The following is a 24,742-nucleotide window of genomic DNA, read 5'->3' on the forward strand; positions in this document are numbered from 1 at the left end:
GCTGTGAGATAACAACACACTGCTTTTGATGCTTTACAGTTGGTTATTCAAGATAAGAAAGCCACACACTCACAACACAGGTCCAATAAAAATCCTTTTATTGCTGCTAAATGAGAAAACGTCTCAGCTGACGTAGTACGGTCCATTGTGACGACACTGGTTATCTCTTGGCCCTGGAACAGACCCAGTTAATGCTGCTATATCACAGCATTAGGGATTAAGTTAATGACAAAGAATGTGTGTGAGAAAGATTACACAGATTAGACTGGGTCAATTCACCTGCACTTCCACAGGGCAACTGCTCATTTGATTGGGGGGTCAGGCAAAAAAAAAAATAAGGCAGCGTTTTATCTTCCCGTTATCTGGCCTGACACCATCAGAGAGCATTATATGTCAGCTACTGTGATGCTGTCGAAGCGGTTTTGTTTGACAAATAGGCTAAGGCTTAATGCTCCGACACTGCTGTCCACCTCCTGTTGGGGTGATGCTTTGAGACGCCTGATTGGCTGTTGTGTGCAGAGCCAGAGGTCACAGGTTTCTCCGGGTTACTTCCTCCATCTAAGGGGAAAAGAATACAAGACATGTCAAGTGTTCCTAGCAGATGGTATTGAGTTTGTGTGTGGAAACAAATAATGTAGGGTCACTTACATTCTTAAACACTTGTCTTTTCCACCACTGGCCACTCTCTGTCCGTCAGGACTCCAGTCAACTGCAAAAACCTGAGCAATGAGAGCAAACTAATTTAGGTGTTTGTCCATGCAAAAAAACACGTATGCTGTTATTATATATTTTGGAGTGTTGGAGTGCTTAGCGGCCTGTTAAAAGTCATCTCCAGATTTTAAAATATATGGGACAGTCGCAATGAGTGCGACTGCTGACGTGTTTTCTGGTGCGCTCAATAACAAAGATAACACGCCAGCAGCATCACTGCAGTTTTGTGAACGCGCTCACAACAGACATGGAAGAGAAGACAATGCTGAATATCCTCGTATTTTGTGTTATTTTTGGACCAAAATGTATTTTCGATGCTTCAAAAAATTCTAACTGACCCTCTGATGTCACATGGACTACTTTGATGATGTTTTTATTACTTTCTGGACATGGACAGTAAACCGTACACACAGTTTCAATGGAGGAACAGAAAGCTCTCGGACTAAATCTAAATATCTTAAACTGTGTTCCGAAGATAAATGGAGGTCTTACTGGTTTGGAACAACATGAGGGTGAGTTATTAATGACATCATTTTTTATTTTTATTTTGGTGAACTAACCCTTTAAGATAAGCTACTAAAATTAAACCTAAATAAATAAATAAATAAATATATATATATATATATATATATATATATATATATATATATATATATACTAAATGTCATAATGCCATAATGCTAAATGCCAAAACAAAAATATTAAAACCTAAACTGATATTTAAATTAAAGCCAATATAACATTAATTTTAAATGGATTACAAAAAAAAGTTAGAAATTTTGCCTAGGCAACTAAATGAAATATACAAAATTAAAGTACTAAAATTCCTAAAACTAAAATATAAATTAAAGCTATATAAAAACGAAAACTTCTAAATTAAATTGAAATAAGGCGGATGAGAAATAAATAGCAGATTTGTGAAAGTCGTGACATTTATCAAGAAATGGTAGCCCATACTCGGATCTGGTGCTCTGCATTTAACCCATCCGAGTGCACACACAGCGTGAACACACATAGTAAATAGATTTAAGTACTACAATTCCTAAAACTAAAAAGATTACACTATGTAGAATATATAAATATATATATATATATATATATATATATATATATATATATATATATATATATATATATATATATATAAATAAAAATGCAAAAGCTAAAAATTACTAAAACTTAAAAAATATAAAATAATACAAAATATTATTATAATATATAAATGCTAATAAAATAACTCATGCAAGTCATTCTGAAGTTCTGGCTCTCGTGTAAGACTCCAAGCCCTAAACTAAATCCATTCAGTGTGTCACCTCATCAGCGTGTCCAGGCAGATCTGCGGTCAGTTTGCCCTTCTTGATGTCCCACACCTTCAGAGTGCTGTCACTGCTGCCACTGACCAACAGACGGCTGTCTGCGGACCACGCCACCTGGTACACTGAGCCCACGTGACCGCGAAGTGAGCTCAGATACCTGTGAAAAACAGTACACAATAACCTAACCTCACCTCACAGCCTTTTAAAATCACTTTCATTAGGTCAGAGAAAACATGTTTAATAGACATGTTTAATGTTGTATTTCAAGGAACATTCTCGGTTGTTGCCATGTGCAGGCAAATATGCCAGTGATAATGTGATATTGCCCTCTAGTGTACACTACTGGAAGTTCTTTTTTTCATAACTGTTGAATTCAACAACATCTGATATGAAGCTGATATGTGACCCTGGACCACAAAACCAGTCTTAAGTGTCAATTTCTCGAAATTAAGATTTATACATAATCTAAAAGCTGAATAAATAAGATTGCGATTGATGTATGGTTTGTTAGGATAGAACAATATTTGGTTGGGATAGAACTATCTGAGGAGAATCTGAGGGTGCAAATAAATCTAAATACTGGGGAAATCACCTTTAAAGTTGTCTAAATTAAGCTCTTAGCAATGCTTATTAATAATAAAAAAAATTAGGGTTTAATATATTTATTGTAAGAAATTCACAAAATATCCTCATGGAAGTTGGAACATGATCTTTATTTAATATCTTAAAGATTTTTGGCATAAAAAAAATATATATAATTTTGACTCATACAATGATTTTTTGGCTTTTGCTAAAAATAAACCCCAGCGACTTAAGACTGGTTTTGTGGTCCAGGGCCACACATAAAAACAAAGACATTCATTTTAGAAGAGAAACTTATTTTACCATGCTAACTAAATTATTTCTAAAACTAAAATAATTATTACATAATAATTAAATTGTTACTAATTTAAGGTATATATAATTATTAGTAAAAATGAATAAAGCACATACAATTAAACTTAAAACAATTAAATAAAAGTAAAAAATCTAATTGAAAAATAATAAGAAACTAAATAATAATACTTAATACTAAATACTAACACTCTGGACATTGATATGAATCTGAGCATTCATTGCATATAGAATATCTGCATACTGTGCACACATTTTACATGCTGTATACTACTAATAATGTTGAAATATAATACTGCACACATATGTTAGATATATGGCAGTATGCTAAGCCGCACACGGCCAAATCAATCAAGGATCTATGACCACCCTACTTACTTTCCCGTCTTTCCGTCCCAGATCTTTATAGACTTATCGAAGGAAGCGCTGGCGATCAGCCGTGTGTCCGGTGAGAACAGCACCTCATTTACCAGTGCTTGGTGTCCCGTCAATCGAGCCACTGGCTTCTTCTCCTCTGCTGGGTTCCATAAGAACATTGTGAAGTCATCAGATCCTGACACCAGCCTCTCATGGCCTTCACCCTTAAGAACACAAAATGCTCAGGTTTATACATAAATCCCTTCTCTCGTATACTGTATATAGACTGGTCGCACTCACTCTGACACTGTTGTAGCGCTTCAAAGCCTTTTCCTTGATCTCTTCCACTGCGGAAAGCAGAAACATTAAGATAAATTAAACATATAAGATACATTCTGAAATATATTAAATAAATAAAAAAAAACATTTTTTTTAATTGTAATAATATTTCACAATATGTCTGTATTTTTGATCAAATAAATGCAGCCTTTGCGACCCCAAACACAGTAGTGTGTGTTAATTAATCATGTGCAGGAGTTGAAACATACATGATCCAGAGAGATCCTGAGGGTTTATGGTTGCAGTAGCCGGCTCAAATGCTCCTGTGCGCAGAACGTAGTCTGTGCTGAGGGCCAGCGTGTTGACCCAGTGAGCGTGACCTTGCAATGTACGACACTGAACCCCCTATGGCACAGACGAGAACACATTCACACCACAATTCAGTCAAACGCCCAAGTTAATATTGTTTCAAGTTATATTTGATCCATCATGAGTGGAAACAACTTACGTCTTTGGCTCTCCAGACTTTAATGGTTCTGTCCTGAGATGAAGTGTACAGGAGACCGTCACCTCCCCATTTTACACACGTCACTGACTGTGTGTGGCCGGTTAGGATCTTATCACAGCGGCCCAAAACCGTATCCCAGATCCGAATCGAACAGTCTTTACTGGTGCTAGCCAAATATCGACACTCTGGGTTCCTGTGGTGGGGTGAAAATAGCTTCATTATACCTTTTTAAGAATTATAACGTTCCATTTTCCAACATTCGTAAACATGAACTAACAATTAAAAAATTATTCTAAAGCATTTATTAATTTTGTTTATTTTTTAACAAACATTACCAAAGATTAATACATATTATACTAAATGAACTGCTTGTTGTTAGTTAATTGTGTTTAATGCATTAGCTAACAATTACTAATGGGAGCTTATTGATTTTAGTGTGTTACCAAATTAAACAAATGTGAAATAATAAACAATACAATATTATTAATTATTTTAATTATTACAGTAAAATGAAATACAAGTTAAATTATTTTCATTTCAAATAAATGATCATGAATTTCCTGTAGAGCTAAAATAACTAAATTAACATATGTAAATAAAGCGATATGAAACATACTTTGATTACAAGGCCAAATTGATTTGTTAAAACTCACAGGTGGAGGGGTTCCCAACACAGCCAGGTGATCCACTTTGTATGTCCCGTCAAGGTCTTTCCGATCTGACTTCCTGTGATTGGATCCCACAAGAAGATCTGCAAAGATCACAGCAGATGTAAATCATTATATTAGACCTAAAGAACATTTTGTAAACTGCAATATCAGTGATTTATAATAAACGTTATTTGCTCACCTGACTGTTTTTGCACCCTGATGCTAATTTCTTGCCATCTGGAGACCAGGCGATGGACAGAACCCAATGTGTGTGTCCTTATAAAACATGATGGACAAAATGTCAGATCCTTGGTTTAACTTACAGATGCACTGCATTTTATAAAATTGAGTGAAAAACTGACCCCTAGCAGTGTGGTGTGGTGTTTCTGTGCTCAGATCCCAGAACCTCACGGTGGTGTCCCCAGATCCACTGGCCAGATATCTGAGGAGCATCCCCAAAAATAAAAAAAAAGCTTTATTTGGATGCATACAGTCTGATATGGTAGACATTAACATGTGTTAATATAAAGTAAAGCTACGGTTTAATCCACTTACTTTCCTGTAGGGCTAAAAGCCACAGAGATGACAGCCTCTGTGTGGCCCTCCAGAGAGCTGGTGCATCGAGCCACGGCCCGGACACGAAACACGGCCTGCGGCTGGTACACAACCGGCAGCACCTGCTCAGTCTCCAGGCCCAGGTCCTGAACACAGGAGCCCAGGGACGACACCACCTCTGCATCTTTCACAAAGAACAGGTACGGCACAGGCTCCTCCTGTAGAAAGACAAAAAGATTGGGGTTATGAAGCAATCAAATCTGCAGTAAATCATAACCGGCATCATTCAAAACCAGCCTTTACTTCGCCAAAGTAATGTATTAATTTTTCAAGCACAGCTATTGTACAGTATACATGTTATTGAACAAGGCTTGCTGATGTAATGTGTAATTGACAATTAACAAGGACATCAGATTTTTTCAACATCTAGACTATAGGTTGAAGATTGGAAAAAATTGTAAATTGCATATCATGTGCTGATCATAATTTCATTTCACTCAAATAGTTCTAAGAAACTATATTCCGAGTAACCCATTAATATATTAAAACTAAATGTTTTGAACAATATGTAATAAAACAATTAAAAGTATTACTCAAGTACACAAAAAGTTTTAGATATAGTATATCACTGCTGTCATGTTATGTCAACGACCCAAATATATATTCTAAATGAACACAAACTTTATAACACATGAGGATATTTAAGTGATTTTATACTTAAAAGATTGCAATAAACTACATATACATTATGGTTTGGGGTTTGTTTTAAATAATGTAATGCTTTTATTCAGAACAGGTGTATTACAGATCAAAACTGACAGTAAAGACAGAATATTCTGAATTCAGATAAATGTAATATTGTTAATACATGTAATGTAGAAATGTAAGAGTCCTGACAAATTGTATCAGAACTGTTTCCAACATTGATAATAGTAAGAAATGTTTCTTGAGCAGCCAATCATCATATTAGAATGATTTCTGAAGGATCATGTGACTCTGAAGAATGGAGTAATGATGCTGAACATACAGACTTGTATCACAGGAATAAATTACATTTTTAAAATATATTCAAATAGAAAACAGGTATTTCTAAAATGTTAATAACATTTCACAATATCACTGTTTTACTGTATTAATTATCAACTAAACGAAGTCTTGGTGAGCACAAAGAGACTTCGAATCGACCCCAAACCTTTGAACGGTACATATCTCTAACACAGTGTTTCAGATCTATCATAAAAATATATTAAAATGGTTTTAACAGAACAGATAAGGTAAGGTACTGTAGTCCAGCACATCATGGGCAGGCTGTCTGACAGCTGGATGGAGCACATCAGTCCTACCTTCTGTAACAGTGCGTTGCAGACCAACTGCAGTTTCTCCGGACTGATGTCCAGCGGCACATCGAAGGGGGATCCGAGCACCTCTCCGGTCTCATCCTGGAGCTGGATCAACACACGCTCCACGTCCACGCTCATCCTTCCCTTTAAACGAGAAACGCACTGAAGTATACTATCAGCACATGAGGCTCGAAGGTATAGAACAAGCTATTTATTAAACATCAGTAACAGTAAGATAAATAATATCAGTATTATTTTATAAATTAAAGAAATAAACAAGAATTCCGTATGTATACAGAATGCGAGAATGTCCACATAGTAAAAAAACCGAGATACCTGTCGATATTGATCACAGCACACTCCACGCGTGCAACGTAAAGTATTTTAGACGCACGCAAATCGCGTGTGCGTGACATCATAACCGCGCGCCTACTGTGACTGTACTCAAGTCGGAAAGGAAGCAGACGCTCAGCCGACAAATAAAAATGGGTGGCAAAAATAAACAGAGAACGAAAGGAAATGTTCGGGTAAGAAGAATTAAAGTTATTCGATTTGTAACATTTTCCAGCTACAAGCCAAATCTGTGAAATAATAGCAAGGAGCCATTGTAGTTGACCCTAACTGGTCAGTTTGATAAACTAACGTATGTAAACCGCATGATAGCTCGGTACTACAAATGATGTATATTTATGTACTTCCTGAGACCTATTGTATGAAAGTAAAGTGTTTATGAAACAGCGGTTCTTTTTTATCGTGTCTCGTTATGTAAACCACCCGACGTCACGTGTTTGTAGTGTAATCGGACTGAAAGTGCATGAGTTGAGCAATCATATATGATGATTGTGATGCGGCTGGGACACTCTGACCAACTGCCATAGGACTGTAATTAACTAGCTATGAAATGGTGATGAATATGTAATGGCAGTCCTGTGTGTTCTGCCTTTCAGCCGTCTAGCAGTGGAAGAGCTGCTGATCTGTTGGCCAGGGAGAGTGGCGTTGTACCCGGGTTTGTTGGATTCGGTGTCTCCACCTCCAGTGATCCAGGATATGTACCTGCAGTACAGGGGGCAGAGGAGATAGACAATCAGGTTGATGCAGACTTCCGCATGGTTCTCCGGAAGCTGTCAAAGAGAGATGCAGTCACAAAATTGAAGGTATCACTGTTGTCTAGTGGGCAAATGTTTCAAAAGGGATGATGTGTAAAATGTAAAAATGTGGATCACTAAGCACTATCACGGTCATTCTTGATCTCCACACGCATTTTCTTAAAGGGTTAGCTCACCCCAAAATGAAAACTCTTTCATTAATTACTCACCCTCATGTTGTTCTAAACCTGTAAGACCTTCATTCATCTTTTGAACACAAATGAAGATATTTTTGATGAAATCCAAGAGCTTTCTGACCCTGCATAGATAGCAATGCAACTACTGTATGTAAGGTATATTGTAAATGTAATAATTTATTAGAACCGTAATTTCAGTAAATTAACCATATATTGCTATCCTGTTGCATATGTAAAAAAAAAAAAAAAAACAGATCAATTTCTATAAACCATTTCATTTGAATGACTCTGTAATTGAATGGCTCATAAAAACTGGTCGATGTTTATTTCAGGCAGTACAAGAGTTCGGAGCAATGTGTCAAGAGCGACAGCCTGATGTTGTAAAAGGTGTCCTCCCATACTGGCCTCGGATCTACTGCCGAATATCAGTGGTAAGAGAAGAATCACAACCCTATCATTATTTGTATATTATTTTATTTATATGTTTATGATTGTATTTAATTTTTATATTTGCTTAAATTAAAAATTTTCAATTTAACATTATTCAAATAGTAATATTGGTTAAACAATTTTAAATGAAAGATTTTGTGTTAACTTAGTTTTGCATGTTTCTAATTTTTCTCTAGTGGTCTCAGAGAACCACACTTTATATAGAGAGTCAGCAAGACGATTTAAATGATTCATTTAGTTGAAGTTGAATGTGCTTAATTTACCTGTGTATCTGTGTAAATAAAAGGTTTGCTGAACAAGTTTATTTAATATATAATGTTTTCATCAGGACCATGATCGCCGTGTGCGAGAGGCCACCCAGCAGGCCTTTGAGCAGCTGATTTTAAAAGTCAAGAGGAATCTGGCCCCCTACCTGAAGAGCATCATGGGTCACTGGCTCATCTCTCAGTGTGACACATACTCTCCTGCTGCCTCGGCTGCCAGCGCTGCCTTCCAGGCCGCATTTCCCCTGAATAAACAACCAGAGGCCATCAGCTTCTGTAAAGATGAAATCCTGAATGTAAGCTTATCTTATGCTCATAGTGACGGAAAAACGGCAGAATTTTTGATGCATGTTGTCATTGCTCAGCTGAAGTTAAATATTAGTAAATATATATCTAAATATTCTCTGTGATTTTCAGGTTCTCCAAGACAATTTGCTGAAAGAAACAGCTGACACTCTCAGTGACCCTCAGTAAGTGTATATGTACAATGATAGTGACATAAGTTTTAATTTACTTGGTGACATTGTTATATTTAAAGAAAAATGCAGTGTGTTCCTAATTAATAATAATAGTAGTAGTTTATGTGTAGAATATATTACATTTGATTTATTTTGTTCATTTTTGTGCAGGAGTGTGCCAGAAGAGGAACGCGAGGCTAAGTTCATCCGTCTGTTGACCAGCTCTTTGCTAGCTCTGAAGAGACTGCTGAGCATTTTACCCGAGCAGGACAGAGAGCTTCTAAAGGAGCGACTGACACAACTCTTCACACAGGTCAAATTCTGGAAGTACAGTAAACACAAGACCCCACAGGTGAGCTGGGATCCTAACCAAACGTGACCATGACTAGCAACTCTGCAAGTTTTTATTTATGATACTTTACATCCACATTAAAATCTCTTTGTATGGTGCTATTTGTTAGATGATTTCTTGATTATTATGTGTGTTAATATGATTGAGTTGTCTTTTTTATTTTCTAGATTCGAGGGGCGTTTTTTGAGCTGATTGTCACCATGTGTGAGCACACACCCCAGCTGATTCAGGCAGAAGCGGCCCGAGTGTGTTCTTCTGTGCTGCTGTCAATCGACGACACAGACCCGGTGGTCCTGCCCCCTCTGTGGGAGGCAGTCCTCCATATTCTGTCCTGTGTTGATGTGAGACTGATTTTTATTTTTTTTACACCGATATACTGACAAATATGTTACCGTTTAATGGTTTGGAGCAAATCAGCATATTAGAATGATTTCTGAAGGATCATGTGACACTGAAGAATGGAGAAATTATGCTTAATTTTCATCAACAAATCTTACTAACCCCAAACCTAAATAGTAATTTAAATGAATAATTATATAAAAATTTATTTTACATAATAAACGACAAAAATCTCGTATTTTCTAGCTCTTGCATAAACCGAATTCATTCCAAAACGAATCTTGATTAATCTTATTGAAATGTTAGTGCACCTTAATGTTGTCGGTTGTCTGCTGTGATTCATTATGGTCACAAACTCTGTGCAGAACTGCTGGACGCATGTCAGTGCCAGGAAAGGCGTGATGCCAAAGCTATGGGTGCTTCTTAAAGAAGGAGGTCGAGGTCTTGCAACATCTCTGCATCCAAACCTGCTCCCGTTTATAAGCAAGCTGCCAGCAGAGGTCACACAGCCCAACCTGGAGTTCTCTAGGACATTCCTCACATCTGTCATACAGGGGTAAATGTCATCTTCATAGAGTCATTCATCCTATGGTCATGTTCATTTTTACATTTGTTATATTCTACTAATTTCATATATTTTTCCATCAATAATTGTGTATATGTGTATGTATATATATATATATATATATAATATATGCATGACAATAAAATCATAATTATTCCAAACTTTTGACTAGTTGTGTATTTTTGCACTTTTTAATTTGTTTTCCTTTATTCTGGTATGTTTGGTCCAGGCTGGGGAGCGATCGTGCTAAGTCCAGTCCCTCAGAGAGTGCAGCCATCATTTTTGCCACAATGGAGTGCCTTCGGTTTATCATCCTGCAGAACATCGGAGACGAGCAGGAGCAGAGAATCATCCAGAACATGCTGATCTCAGAACAGGTCTGTAGATCACAAGGAAAAGGTCTCTCTCGAAATCTGCTAATGTCTCATGCATTGATCTCTCTCTTCACAGCTCCTGCCATTGATCGACAGGGCTCTGGGAAACCCATCGCTGCAGACAGGTCCTCTGTTCCCTCAGGTCTCAGATATGCTTCTGTCCTGGGAAAAGCGGGCAGTTGGGAAAGAGGCTCCCACCTTTCAAAGACTGTTGTCAGACTTTTGGGAGGGTCTGGGACGCTTGTGCACAACATACGTGGACTGTGTAGAAGCCGAGCAAACTCCCCTAGAGGGCATTGCATTGCTCCTGCAGATTATGCATAACCCGAAAAGTGCCAGTAAACAAACTAAGAAGAAAAAAACGGTGAAAATTTGCTTCACGGACAGAGAGGAAAGAGGCCAAGGAGAGGAACCTCCCAAGGAAACTCCAGCAGTGGAGGAGCAGCACTGTCCCTTGAGAAATGGACACCTGCTGGATTTGGTGTGCCAGCTGGCGGAGCTCAACATGGTGTACGTGAGCGACTGTGAGTCGGAAAGGCACCTGCGCTTCTTGTCTCAGCTTCTCAGGGCGTTCCCGAGTCCTAAGGTGTTCCAAGTGCTGCTGAAGCCGGAGGAAATGAAACCTGAAATGGGGCCGGAGCTCCGGCCGCTCGCTGAGAATGCAGCTGTCCACTTTCTCCTGCAAAGAGTGACTGTATGGTTAAAACAAGACAACCGGAAGGATACAGACTTCCTGGTGGACATGGTTTTCAGTTCCCTGCAGTGCTGCTGCTCCAGTGATGACAAGACATTGATCCTCAACCACATCAGTGTAAGAGACCCACATGGTTCGAGGGGACTGTGATATATTAAAACAATAAACCATAAGATGCTGTATTTCAGTGAATTTACCACGCACAAGGGGTATCATTAAGCATGATAAAGTTACAACACCAGTATAATAAGAGACACTGGTCTTCAGTAAAGCATTGTATTTATTACAAAGAATAATTATTATATTTTCACAAAAGCCTTATAATAAAGCCTTATATAATATATTAGAAAACAGTTATTTTAAATTGTAATAATATTTCACATTACTGTTTTCATAGTATTTTTGATCTTGGTGAGCATGATGGATTTCTTTCAAAAACAAACTTACTAACCCTGAATCAACAGACATTTTGTTTCTTATTTATGAACATGTGAAATCAATAATCAGTTATTTGTCTCTTTAAAACAGAGGGATTTGAATTGGAGTGTGATTCTTCAACTTATTGAAAAGGTACCTGTTTTTATTAAGAGATATTTTCATTTAAGTTATATTTAGCCTTACATTTTAAAGTGTTTTGCATTGAAGAAATATGAATGAACTAAATCTTCTCTGGTCACTTTCATGACACCAGGCCTGTGCAGATCCTGTCCGTTTGGAGGTGTTTATTGGCTGGCTAAGGGGTCCTGTGTTAGGGGAGAGGTTGGTGGGTCTGGCAGGAGAGCTGTGTGTGATGGGTCTGCGTGGATCCCCTTCTTCATCATCCCATCATGCACACGGCTGGCCTCTCATCAGCCTCGCTCTGTCACAGCAGCACAATAATGGTAAGTCTGCATCTCATCGCTACTCAGACACTACAACCTGATCTCTCACATATAGCAGTTAAGACAAAACTGACCTTGTTTACTTTCTTTATACAAGTCCCTGGATCATAGATATGAAGAAATAAAATACCAGAGTCATTGATGTCCTTGGTAGAAAATGTGTTCACAAAAATAAATATGAGTGACAGTTGAGTACTGGCATTTTTTGAAGAAGTCTTATTGTGAAATATTTACAATTATATTTTACTATTATACTACAATATATATTATATTATTTAAAATAACTGTTTTCTATTTTAGTTTATTTAAAAATGTCACTTATCCCTGTGATGAAAAGCTGAATTTTCAGCATGATTACTCCAGTCTTCAATGTCATGTGATCCTTCAGAAATCATTATAATTGGCTGTTTTGACGCTGTGTAAACATTTCTTTTTATTATCAATGTTGAAAATACTTGTGTTAATATTTTTTCAGTATGAATAGAAATTTCAAAAGAACAGCGTCCATTTGAAATATAAATCTAGATGTGTATATAAAAAGCATTCTTGCTGAAAAACTATGAATTTCTTCCAACAAAATAAATAAATAAAAAATCTTACTGACCCCAACATTTTGAATGGTAGTATATTAAGTTGCAAAAGAGTGGTTCTCTTCAAAGAAAATAATGCTGTTTCACCCTTTCTTCTCTCTACAGGGCCTCTCATTGGTAAGGTGCATGTCGAGCAGATCATTGACAAGCTTCACGCCACCCTGTCAGAAGCAAAGGGCATGTCAGACGCTGGGAACATGGAGCCGCTAGTCACTTTCATCTCTGACGTGGCTGCCACCTTCTTTTCTTCGGTTACGAGCTGCCTGCTGCTGGCGTCTGCTGAGGAGTTGCTTATGACTGTTTTCCAGCTTTGTGCACAGGACCAAACCATCACTCACCTCTCAGGTAAACTCCAAACAATCCAGAAGTTCAAACATTTGTCTATGTAGAATGTAGTTCTCTATTTCTCAACTGTTACACAGCAACAAACAATTTCTTCTCAATTACGTGTATTGCTTTTAAATGCATGTCTTATGTTTCTCGGCAGATGCTCTTCTGCTGAACCTGCAGCACGCCTACACTGTTGGCATTCAATCATTGATCACTAACCTGGGCGCAGGGGTCACGGAGGGCACCCTCCTCCACAACATTGCACTCTGGGTTAAAAGTCAGCTGCTCACCACACCGCTGACAGTCAAAAGGTCTTATAAGGACTCATCTTATGGCCTTTAGATAAATGTGCTTTCTCCAAATGCTGTTTATTTGTATTTTTTTTAAGTTTGGATGGCTGAAAGAATTGTTTAAGAACCTGTCTCAATCTCCTCTGTTAATGTCAGTCTGCAGCTCCTGGTGCAGGCTGTGGAAAGTCTGGCTCAGACCATCGCCTCGGCCCAGAAGAGCAGCTGTCTCCTGTCTCAGTTTATCTGCTGTCTTAATCCTACTGAAGAGGAATGGAGTCGCATTAGACGAGCCCTGCTGCCTCAGGTACTCAGCCGGTCAAAAAATGACATTCACACAGGCCAAACAAGCCGGCAGCAGATTTTGAGAGGAAGTTCAATATCTTCAATTTTTCATAAAATTGTATTTAGAAGGTACTCGTATGACGAAAATATTCCATTCTAATGAATTCTCTTTGTGCATGTCGGCAGTGGGTGAAACACCCTCTACTGTGTGGTCGTCTCAGAGTCACTGGTGAATACCCCAGCATGGACGTCTGGAGGATCAGGGAAACGAACCGGCTGCCGGCACACCTGTGTGTGAGTGCATTACTGGGCAGAATCATCTTCACTGCAGCTTCACCTGATGACCAGCAGGTGGAGGCAGATTTTTCTGAAATTCCTGATCTCAAACACATAGGTGAGACTCGTTCATTCATATAGATTATGGTAGCAGTGATCTTTTAAAATAATAATCATTGTTGCTCATGTATTACAAGCTCTAAAAGGGTAATTGAGTGTTTCAGCTAAAACATTTAAGGAGGGAAAACGCCTGAATTGTATTCATAGACTCAAACTGAGCAAAACATTCAATTTGGTGCAGATGCCAAAAAGTCGGGTCAGTTCTGATAGCTTGTAATGTAAATAATTAATTCAGTCGGTGTCTTATTTAAACGTATTGTCATTGTTAAAATGATAGTAAGATGGCTTTTATTTGCTAATAAAAGTGTAAACTATCAATCAAAGAGTTGTTGAAGATCGTTTGAAGATCGTTTGATTTAGAGGCCTTATCAAATGTGTATCAAATTTGTTAGAATAGGCTTTATAGAGTTATAATAAAGTGTCACCAATATTGTTTTTAATGTAGTTTCAGAGATTTTCTATGGACTTCAGTGGTGTGAAGAAATGGAGCTGTCACCACTCATGGTGTGTGAATATCACAAACTGCTGCAGTCCTGGAGTTTAGAGCAGAGAATCCACAACAGCAGCCTGATCAAAACCACTCTCTTAGACACACTTTTCATAAGGTTAGCTCATTCATGTGTGTTTTTTTTTTTTTTCCTCCAAAATATGCTTTTTCATTATTAAGGATCTAGCTCAGCTGGGGATCTCAACTCCGACCACTAAGATCTACTTTCCTGCAGAGTTTAGCTGCAGCCTTGATCAAACTCTCCTACCAGTAACTTTCTAGTAAACCTCACCTGCCTTTAGCCCGAGTCACTCTGAAGACATCGATTAGCTTGTTCAGGTGTGTTTGATTTGGGTTTGAGCTAAACTCTGCAGGAAAGAGTTGAGAACAACTGGTCTAGCCCATGTATAGAATATATGTATTTTATTTTGTTTTTCATAAGCATCATTTATAGACCCTTTTATCCTTTTTAATCACAGGTCACAAGAAGAGGGCTCCCTCTGGTCACTAGCTCTGGCAAAATACATGCAGAACAGCAAAACCGAACCAAGCCACATTAAGGCCTTATATGACAATGTAGAAAGGTGAGACATCCCCAATACTTAATGTGTTAAACAGCACATGTTGATGTGGATGTGACCCTCCTCATGACCTGGAGGAATCTTCTAATTCTGCGGCTCTTGTGTGTGTCAGTTTCTTTCCTCTCTCAGAACACAGTGTAAGCACAGTGCAAGTGCTATGTCCATTTCTAGCCAGTGAAGAGAGAGAATCCCTCATTGCCTTGTGTGTCGCAGAGCTCCTTAACTGGCAGGACCGAGAGCAGGACTGCACTGATGGTGAGATTCAAACCATATACACACCGCACATGATGAGTCGTGTAGGCTGAGCAACATCGATCTCACTCACTTCAGTGATGTGAAAAAGTAATGTTGTGTGTGTGTAGGTGTGTGGGGCTGTCTGGCTGTGCTGCTCTGCTGTCTTCAGGCCGACACGGCTGTGGAGGATGAGATTTTGTTGGCTGTCGTAGCCACCATTGCTGAATGGAGGAACAGTAGGGAAGAATGGTTCCTCTTCAACAGGTGAGACATTGCCTCAGCCGTGTGCACCTCTGTAATGAGGAAGACGGCAATGGCAGTAGTGTTTACTGTCAGAGCTGTGGCCAAGATGCTAAAGTGGGTGTTGCAATATAGTGGTTGACCACAAGTATTTTTTGACAGCCAATGCCGATATCTTGGATAAAGTCCATATGATTTTTTTTTTATTATTATTAATATTTAAGAAATTGGAAATCATTTGACAATGGATAAAAATATATATATATGTAAATTAAACATGCTTATAATTTAGATGACAGTATTTTCCCCAAATAAATAAATATTTAATAAAATCTACTTAAAAAGAAAGTAAAGGCTGCAACCAGCAGGGCACTCAGTATTCTTGGAAGTTTTTGTGCACTGGGAATAATATTTTTCAAATAAAGCCAGGGTAACCTTCATTTTACATACAGCACACAGTGAAAATGACATGAATATGACGGCGGGCAAATGCATAAAGCGCAGTTTAATTTGAAATCACTAGTTTAAAGTTTAAAGCATTCATTTCACACGGACCGACCGTCACACACGTGATCATGCTGGATACACATACACACTTCAGAGGATCTCACGGCTGGATTCGACTAAGTTTGCAAGGTTTGTGAAATTGAAATGTTCATTAGTCATTCCAAGACTTGTTTAACTTATTCAAATGCATATTTGTTTAATGCTGGCGGCAAACGAGAAAGTATAATAATGTTTGCCTTTCTTTTACTAATAGGCCTAATATAAAAGCAATCATTATAATCCTTTCTGTATACATTAATTCCTTTGTTTAACCATTCTATCGGATTATTAGACATACTTCTATTCGTATTAGACAGAACTGTTAAAACAACAGTGAAAATAAGAGGATATATATACACACAGTGCACATAAGTTTACATACCCCTTGCAGAATATCCAAAATGTTCATAATTTTAACAAAAAGAGGGATCATGAAAATTGCATGTTGTTGTTTTTTTTTTATTGAGTACTGTCTTGAATAAACTATTTCACATAACTTATGTTTATATCTACTCCACAAGACAAAATTTTACATACTCTTAAATCTTAATACTGTGTGTCATTTCTTGGATCATTCATGATTGTTTTTATGTTTTGTGATAGTTGTTCATGAGTCCCTTGTTTATTCTGAGCAGTTTAACTGCCTGCTGTTCTTCTGAAAAATCCTCCACATTCTTTGGTTTTTCCATCATCTTCTGCATATCTGAACCCTTTCCAACAGTGACTGTATGATTTTGAGATCATCTTTTAAAGCTGAGGACTGTTGAGGGACTCGTATATAACTATTACAATAAAACATTTACTGATGCTCAAGAAGGAGTGGCAACACAATGCATAAAGAGCTGGAGTTCTAGCCATCTTCTAGATTGGCTGTCAGTCAATGAAATTCAATTTTTACACCACATGGCAAGGGACTGACTGTCTTTGAGTGAGTCTTTAAACAGTTCATTCAACTGCATGTTCAAAAACATTGATTCATTCAAAGAGACATGTAATGAACAACACTGTCGAAATTATTTTTGTACAAATCAGTATGGTGTACATTGTGTTATCATTACCAACTTTAATTTAATATTCAGTACACATGCACAAAGTGTAAAACGAGAAGGGTGTAACCTTACAAAGAAGAAAATGTAAATCGCTCTGTTGCTGCTGTTCTTGCATTCCTCTGCGGTTGGCTCGTCAATAGCGCGGTATTGCGATATTGCGGTTATCATGACTCCCTATTATAGTTATTATAACAAGCAATCTGTCCTTTTTCAGTGACCTTGGAAAAGTTTCAGCCTCATGGCTCTTATTGGCTGTAGAAATAATGCGTGTCCTGTCCTGGGTGGTGGATAATTCTCCTACAGTCTTGGGAAACACTCATTGGGATCTCCTGCTCTGCTCCATGCTGGCATGGCTTGAGGTGAGATTTCTCTCTCTGTCTTTATTCACACTGTTTGTATGCAGTAGACAGGCTCACAGAGACACTTCCCCTGCACAATAAAATCTGCATTTTGAAAAGATTTTATTTTAATACCAGATGTAAATCAGATCTGAAATGCTTTACACATATGGCTGATCTTATAAATAATCACACTTACTAGAACCGTGTTGCATATAGGCGACATTCATGCATATGTCATTTTTAATCAGCGCAACATGTAATTGCGTTGTTTTCACAGACTGCCCGTGAGAACAGCAGCATGTTCTGGAATCCTTGGGTACAGCTGTTTGTGTGTGCAAACTGTGAGCTGATTGTGAGGCTGAGTGAGTTTTTCACATCGCCCCCTGTTGGTGTGGAGGAACAGCTTCCTCCAGAGTTGAAATCTGAGTGGAAGGAGTTCTTTTTGGAGGGAATTCACAACCTTCAGCTCCCAATGCTTATTAAAATCCCTGGTGAGTCGACTTAACAAGAACCTTCATGTTTAGTTTGTGGTTGAATGATTAAAAAAATAAAATAAGTAAATTAAAAAATTATATCGACACTACTGTAAAGTTGGGAGTCAGTAAGTTGTTTCATGTTTTTGAAAGAAGTCTTAAAATGTAATTTATTAATGCGAGAGTAAAGCTGAATTTCATAATTCAGAAATCACTGTAATATGCTGATTTCTTATCAATGTTAAAAACAGTCATTGCTACTTAATATTTTAGTCTAAATCTTCACATTTAAAAAAAAATCTTACCAACCATAAACCTTTGAACAATAGTGTATATGTAAATGTTTCAAAACATGCCATCTGAAAAAAAGTGTTTGGCTGTTGTGCTAGTGCTTTAAATGGGATGCATTTAAAAACACAACTTATATAAGAAGGTTTGAACTAAAAAAAAAAAAAAAAAAAAGAGAAATTCATATTAGAAAATTACTGTTACAATGTTTCAAGTATCACAGGATGGCATATTGGTGCCTATATATTTTTATAACTTTTAACAGTATTTTTTTATTAAATCATATGATATTTATATACCACTCCACCTGAACTACTGAAATCTCCCCTTTACCTTAAAACATGCTGATAACCACCATAATAATACTGGTGGTAAAATAGAAAGACAGGCTGTCCAATAAAACATGGGCGGTACTCAAATATAGATGGTGAAAAAGGCCATAAACAAAGACAAAACGGCAACAGTACTAAATGCAGCAAATGTTAGCTAAATAACAAAATACCTTAATGATAACAAAAATTTTGTATATAAGATTAACTATATAATTATACATAATGTCATGTGGCGACTACTGGAAATGTTCTACTGTTTTGACCATAAATTGTATTGTATTTATAGTTTCTACAATTGCATAAATTGCAAAAAAAAATTCGACATTTAAAAAAAAAAAGTATAGTATAAATTAAAGCTCAGCCACTAAACAAAACAAGCAAAAAAACGATTTAAACTTCGTAATCATCTGTTTGCCCAAATGGCATGGTGACTCATCTCTAGTATTAACCTAGAATTCATTTTTATACTTGTATCATTTATAATTTTGATATTTAATGGAAACATGATGTCTGGTGGGTAAAATGTCAAACTTTTGTCTCAGCGGACTTTACAGAGCCAGATGATCCTTTGTTCCCCCTGGCGGTGTTGAGGGCAGTGGGGGAGGCTCTTACCTACATCCCCGTGGAGCTGCTCACACAGAATAAACTCCCTCCTCGGTTTGTAGCTGACCAGAGGAGCAGTCTGCCAGAGCCCCTCCAAACCCTGTTGAATACCCTCTCACCCCTCCTGCTCTTCAAAGCCCGGCCGTTACAGCTCGCAGTCTACCACATCCTTCACAAGTACAGACTCTGTTACCACCTTTAACTCATTTAACTGTGTCATATCATGGAAAACTTACTTTTGATCAAGGAATGGTTACCCAAAACAATTGGAAAATTGTATTTGTTTTAATTAATTTTTAGCATTACACCACTTGCTCGCCAATGGATGCAATTATTTGAAGTTAAAAACAGCTTTATGAAGATTTTTTCCCTTAAAACTTGCAGCTTTTCACTTCACAAGGCATTCATGGACTGGAGTCGTGTGGATTACTTGTGGATTATTGTGATGCTTTTATTAGCTGTTTGGACTTTCTTTCTAATGGCACCCATTAAGTCTACTGGACTAATGGCAAGCAAGTGATGTAATTGTACATTTTTCCAAGTTTGTTGCGATGAAGAAATACATTTTTATACATCTTGGATGGCCTAAGGGTTAATACATTTTCAGCAAATTTAGATTTTTGGGGGTAATCTTTTTTTTCTCGAATTCCAGCAAAATGTAGATATATTTTAAATGCCCTTTCCCATGATCAGCAACCATAGGCACATTAGCGTATAAACAAAGTTTTAAAGGAACAGTAGCAAAAACAACCTGTACTAAAAACTGAAAGGGCAGAAAATGGTCATGCTAAACCAAATTACAACTGTTTTTGGTGCAAGAAAAATTGTTTAACATAATAATTGGACTTGTGGGGAAAAGTAAAATGCAAAGTTTAGAATACCACCTTAAGGTTATCTACCTGTTCTGCAGCGTCTGCAGAAACGCTATAATGGACTTTCCTGTCAGTTGCTTTGGTAGGAAAGTATCTGTCTAGAACATAATTGTATATGTAATTGAAATAAATACTCCAAGGGACGGCAACTTTTTGCATCGCCTTAAGGTCATATTGTACGGAAGAAGTTTAATCCACAATGCGTTCCGCTTTGGGTTTAATTAAATATGCTTCATTGAGAGCACAAGCCTCTGGGAGAGAAACGGTTTTATATTCCACGGGGTTAGCTGAGATCTCCTCTGTGCTGTTGCTGTAATGCTATGTCCATTACAAGGCTTTGAATGAAGCTCAGTGCTGGCGTTGAATCGTCTCAGGAGAAATGTGAGTGATGTGTTCGTGTCTTACAGGGTGATGCCTTTGTTGCCAGAGAGCGACAGCGAGAGTGCCAGCGCTAAATCTGATGACGAAGATGGAGAAGAACCATGCTTGTAAGACACACAAAGACACACCACTGGCTTTTAAAAGGCTTTGGATATGTAATGCAGAATAGATCCCTTTTTGGTTCGATATTTTAAAATTACTACAGGGTAAAATAATTAAAGAAATGCAGTAACATTATATAAATGTTTTTTGTATTATTATTGAATTGCATTTTTAACCCTTATTTGTTTATTATTTAAGATATTTTATTATTTAAAAATGTTTAATATTTGCTTTATTTTTAATTATGCTATTATTATTTTATTTTTTGGCCACCCACAACTTAAATGGTATCCTGGCAACTTACTGTGTGCACTTCCTCTAGGTCTCCTCCAGCAGCGTTAATGAGCATCCTGTCTGCCACAGAAGAGCTCTTGGAGAGTATTCTAGGTGGTGTGCAAGTGGGCGAGTTTGCAGTGGTGCAGCCCCTCAGTATGGAGCACTGCTGCATTCTGGGATATCTTCTGGCCTGGAAACTCCTCCTCACCTTCTTCAAGGCTTCTTCATCTCATGTAAGTCTTTAGTAAGTCATATGGCTCTGGAAAGATGTCAGTCATGGTCTCATCCTTTTTAATAAACTTTTAACAGAGACGTTCTAGAGGTTAACTGATCTGTCAGATGTGTCCGTCTCATTGTGACCGAAGAATTGAGAGATAATGTCACAGCTTTCATCTCCCCAGCTCTTTATGATTTTGAGTGAAAGTGAAAAAAGGCTGCAGAATCTTTCACGTAGTGAAAATGTCTGTTTTTGTTTGTCAGCTCCGAGCTCAGTACTCTCTGCATTTGAAGAAGACTCGCTCTCTTCATAAACTCCTCCTTCACCTGTTCCGTCTGATGCCAGAGATCCCATCAGTGCCTGGGCAGCCAGCAGAACTCTCCAGCAAAGAACCCAAAACCTTCTTCACTGAGAGTTTGTCTCTCTCACCCCGGAGTATGTTGTAGATCATTTATAACCGTAATTCTCAGCTGGTTTAACCACAGGATTCAACACACTACCAAAATGATTTATTGTATATAAAAATGTTGATAAAACCAAGCATTAAATATGCGATATTATTAGTAATGAAAAAAAGTAATACCTTTTTATTTAGTTTCAAACTAAGCACAATTATTTGTTTGAATGTGTTTTATTCTTTGCATTTAGCATGAGTTTTATTTTATTTTGTTTTCATTTTACATTTTTAGCAATTTTGTTATGTTTTGGTTATTTATATTATTTAAAAAAAGCTTTTATTTTTATTTAAATTTTAGTCTGTTTAACTTCAACTCGTTTCAATTAGTAGTCAAGGCAACATTCCTAATTTTTTTTTTTTTTTTTTTTTTTTAAGCGTGTTTTTTTATCTAAATTTACATTATAGTTCAGCTTCATTTTAATTACTGAAACTTCATGGAAATTACAGAGTTTTAATCGTTAGTTTTAGTCATCGATACCAACTCAGAATAAACTTGCAGCCCATCAGTTGACCACCAATTATTTCTAACATTAATGTACATCTCCCGGATCTGAGGTTATCTCAATAAGTGTGTGTGTTTTCTAGAAACTGAAGGCCTGCAGTTTGAGGTTCCCCATCTGGCCTGCTCCGTATACTATGGTGCGCTGAAAGACTTGCCTGCAATGGTGCGTCTGTGGTGGAACAGCCAAGAGAAACGTGTCTTCAGCACGGTGGATAAATTCACCAGCAAGTACGTCAGCAGCGTTCTGTCTGCGCAGGAGATTGCTTCTGTGCAGTCCAGCACCCAGACCTTTGAGAACATGATGGTGAGCTGTGGTGGAAATTTAAGTGTATGAAAATAATGGGTGCTTAAGTTAAATTAGGCATTGTGATTTGATGTGATTGGCATTCTCAGGTGAAAGCACGGTCTGCCACGCGGGAGGTGATCGCGACTTACTCTGTCGACGATATCTTCATAGAGCTGGTGATTCAGCTGCCTCAGAATTATCCGCTCGGCTCTATCTTAGTGGAGAGTGGGCGGAGAGTGGGTGTGGCCGTTCAGCAGTGGCGCAATTGGATGCTTCAGCTCAACACGTACCTCACACACCAGGTACAGGGAGTACAAAATGTTCTCCGTTTAAACCTTTTAAGATATATGCAGTAACATTTAGCTTAATACAACTAGCTTGTCAAAAAAAAAAAAGGAAATATTTTTTGGGCCATTGTTGCTTTAAAAGGTTGGCTCTTTATCTAATGCAGTAGTATTTGTACATCCCCCTCCCCCCCTTTTCTTTTTCGATTTGAATACTTTTGGGGGCTGCTGTTAATGTTGCATGTTTGGTTTGGGATTAGCCCAGTTGAACTGGTTTATTAAAGTAACAGTTAAATGCCCGGAGTGATTTATTTTGAATAACTGAAAATGCCCCGACTAATTTAGATGATGTGTTTGTGTTTGGTAGAATGGCAGTATTCTGGAAGGTCTGTCGCTGTGGAAGAACAATGTTGACAAGCGTTTTGAGGGGGTGGAGGACTGTATGATCTGCTTTTCTGTCATTCACGGATCCAATTACTCGCTGCCAAAGAAAGCCTGCCGTACCTGCAAAAAGAAGTTCCACTCCGCCTGTCTGGTGAGTGCCACATACAGCATCTTTTACTCTCCCATCATGGTTATTTTTAGATGAACGCTTTTAAAACATAGTAAGTGTAGTTTTGAGCATTTGGTATTTTATGAATTTAGAGAACTAAAATATCTGCAGTTTAAAGTTTACATGGCACCCATTTGAATTCTGTAATCTGACGTGTTTGTGTGAAACAAGATATTCAATGATTTTCAGAAAGTAAATGAGCTCAATTTTGATTTTGTGTTGAGTTTTAATGTTCTTATTGGCACTATGACTGAATCCCTTTCAAATCATAGGTTTCAAATTCTTTAAAAGGTCACCAGTGCACTTGAAATTGAATAATTTCCCATCCGCAGTGAAGTCCTCAATCTGTCACCATTTATTACCTCGATTCTGCAGATTTTTCAGAATCAGCAAAATGTGCAACCGTGAATGATCTCGAATGCTTCTGGTCCCTCACTGACCGGTTGTTTCCATTTCCTTTCATTCCACAGTATAAATGGTTCACATCTAGCAACAAATCCACATGTCCTCTGTGCCGGGAGACTTTCTTCTAAGCCCTGTCTCCATGGACACAAATAATAGGTGAATGACATCCTCTGCAAACAGCTGACTCAGAAAGAAATGTTCTGTTCGTTTGTTTGTACATTCGATTTTTGCAGTGCTGCAAATTACCACGGCTTTTTAGATTCTGACTCTGAAAATGCATCCAACAACACCCGTCACAAACAATAGAAAGAACAAACAGTCGGAATCCCAAAGAACAAAGTACCCGGATTGGATTGAAGACGGCTTGACAGGACAATGAAGGCTTAACAAGCGGGAGATTTCATGGCCTTAAAGGAATAGTTCACCAAAAATCAACATTTTGTCCTTATTTGCACTCATGTCATTCCAAACTTTTTTCATGTTATTTTTGTGTGGAACAGAGAACACAGACACTTTTTTTTTTCTTTTTCTCAACACATCTGTCTAGCCCCCAATAAGAAGAGAGTATAAATAAAAAACTAAGTATAGTACAAGATGCTGTAAATAGAAGTCATATTGTAGCTTAGTGAATGGCATAAAACATAGGATGTTGTACTCTTCTTGTTTTAATCAAATGTAGCTGCAAATAGGTTTAGGATGACATGGGTAAATAATCACAAGATATGATTTTTTTTTTTTTTTGTGTTTCTTTAAAAAAAAAAATTGTCCAATGTGGCAAGATGGTTCATCATATGTAAGGTTACATAAATTTGAAATTCGTAGGTAGATCTTCTGGTGAAATCAAAGTGTTCATAGCTTCTATTGATGTTCTGATAAACGTGGGACCATATGGATGACCTGTATAGAAAATAATCGACAGAGTTTTGGCTTTTTATCTCCGCTTGATGATATTTTGTATAATGACACCGAATACTGTATGCTGCAGAGATTTCTGTTTGCCTTGATCTTTAGTTGTCATGGATTGTGTAACATGACACAATTTGTGGTCCTGAAATACAGATCATACTTTCAGCCTCA

General features: G+C 37.6%; 2 protein-coding genes across 2 annotated transcripts; one reads left to right on the forward strand and one right to left on the reverse strand.

Annotated features, from left to right (window-relative positions):
- Nucleotides 1-81: 81 nt before the first annotated feature.
- On the reverse strand, nucleotides 82-7,044 carry LOC113054223 (notchless homolog 1 (Drosophila)). The gene is made up of 13 exons (XM_026219599.1): nucleotides 6,947-7,044; nucleotides 6,614-6,754; nucleotides 5,271-5,488; nucleotides 5,078-5,157; nucleotides 4,915-4,991; nucleotides 4,719-4,816; nucleotides 4,066-4,258; nucleotides 3,827-3,962; nucleotides 3,579-3,625; nucleotides 3,300-3,502; nucleotides 2,025-2,184; nucleotides 649-719; nucleotides 82-558 (listed from the first exon to the last, which is right to left on the reverse strand). The coding sequence occupies exons 2-13, from the start codon at nucleotides 6,746-6,748 to the stop codon at nucleotides 546-548; spliced, it is 1,431 nt and encodes a 476-aa protein (XP_026075384.1). The 5' UTR covers nucleotides 6,749-6,754; nucleotides 6,947-7,044; the 3' UTR covers nucleotides 82-545.
- On the forward strand, nucleotides 7,010-24,742 carry LOC113054222 (E3 ubiquitin-protein ligase listerin). The gene is made up of 30 exons (XM_026219598.1): nucleotides 7,010-7,137; nucleotides 7,558-7,764; nucleotides 8,225-8,323; nucleotides 8,671-8,901; nucleotides 9,023-9,075; nucleotides 9,235-9,415; nucleotides 9,583-9,756; nucleotides 10,120-10,310; nucleotides 10,549-10,696; nucleotides 10,770-11,504; nucleotides 11,916-11,957; nucleotides 12,079-12,268; nucleotides 12,964-13,203; nucleotides 13,346-13,499; nucleotides 13,635-13,782; nucleotides 13,947-14,154; nucleotides 14,602-14,761; nucleotides 15,123-15,227; nucleotides 15,337-15,479; nucleotides 15,587-15,722; nucleotides 17,508-17,652; nucleotides 17,912-18,125; nucleotides 19,270-19,507; nucleotides 20,610-20,690; nucleotides 21,008-21,194; nucleotides 21,442-21,613; nucleotides 22,221-22,441; nucleotides 22,531-22,725; nucleotides 23,075-23,242; nucleotides 23,731-24,742. The coding sequence occupies exons 1-30, from the start codon at nucleotides 7,096-7,098 to the stop codon at nucleotides 23,791-23,793; spliced, it is 5,271 nt and encodes a 1,756-aa protein (XP_026075383.1). The 5' UTR covers nucleotides 7,010-7,095; the 3' UTR covers nucleotides 23,794-24,742.

This window comes from Carassius auratus, chromosome 35 (genome assembly GCF_003368295.1).
Source record: "Carassius auratus strain Wakin chromosome 35, ASM336829v1, whole genome shotgun sequence".
Classification (NCBI taxonomy): Eukaryota; Metazoa; Chordata; class Actinopteri; order Cypriniformes; family Cyprinidae; genus Carassius; species Carassius auratus.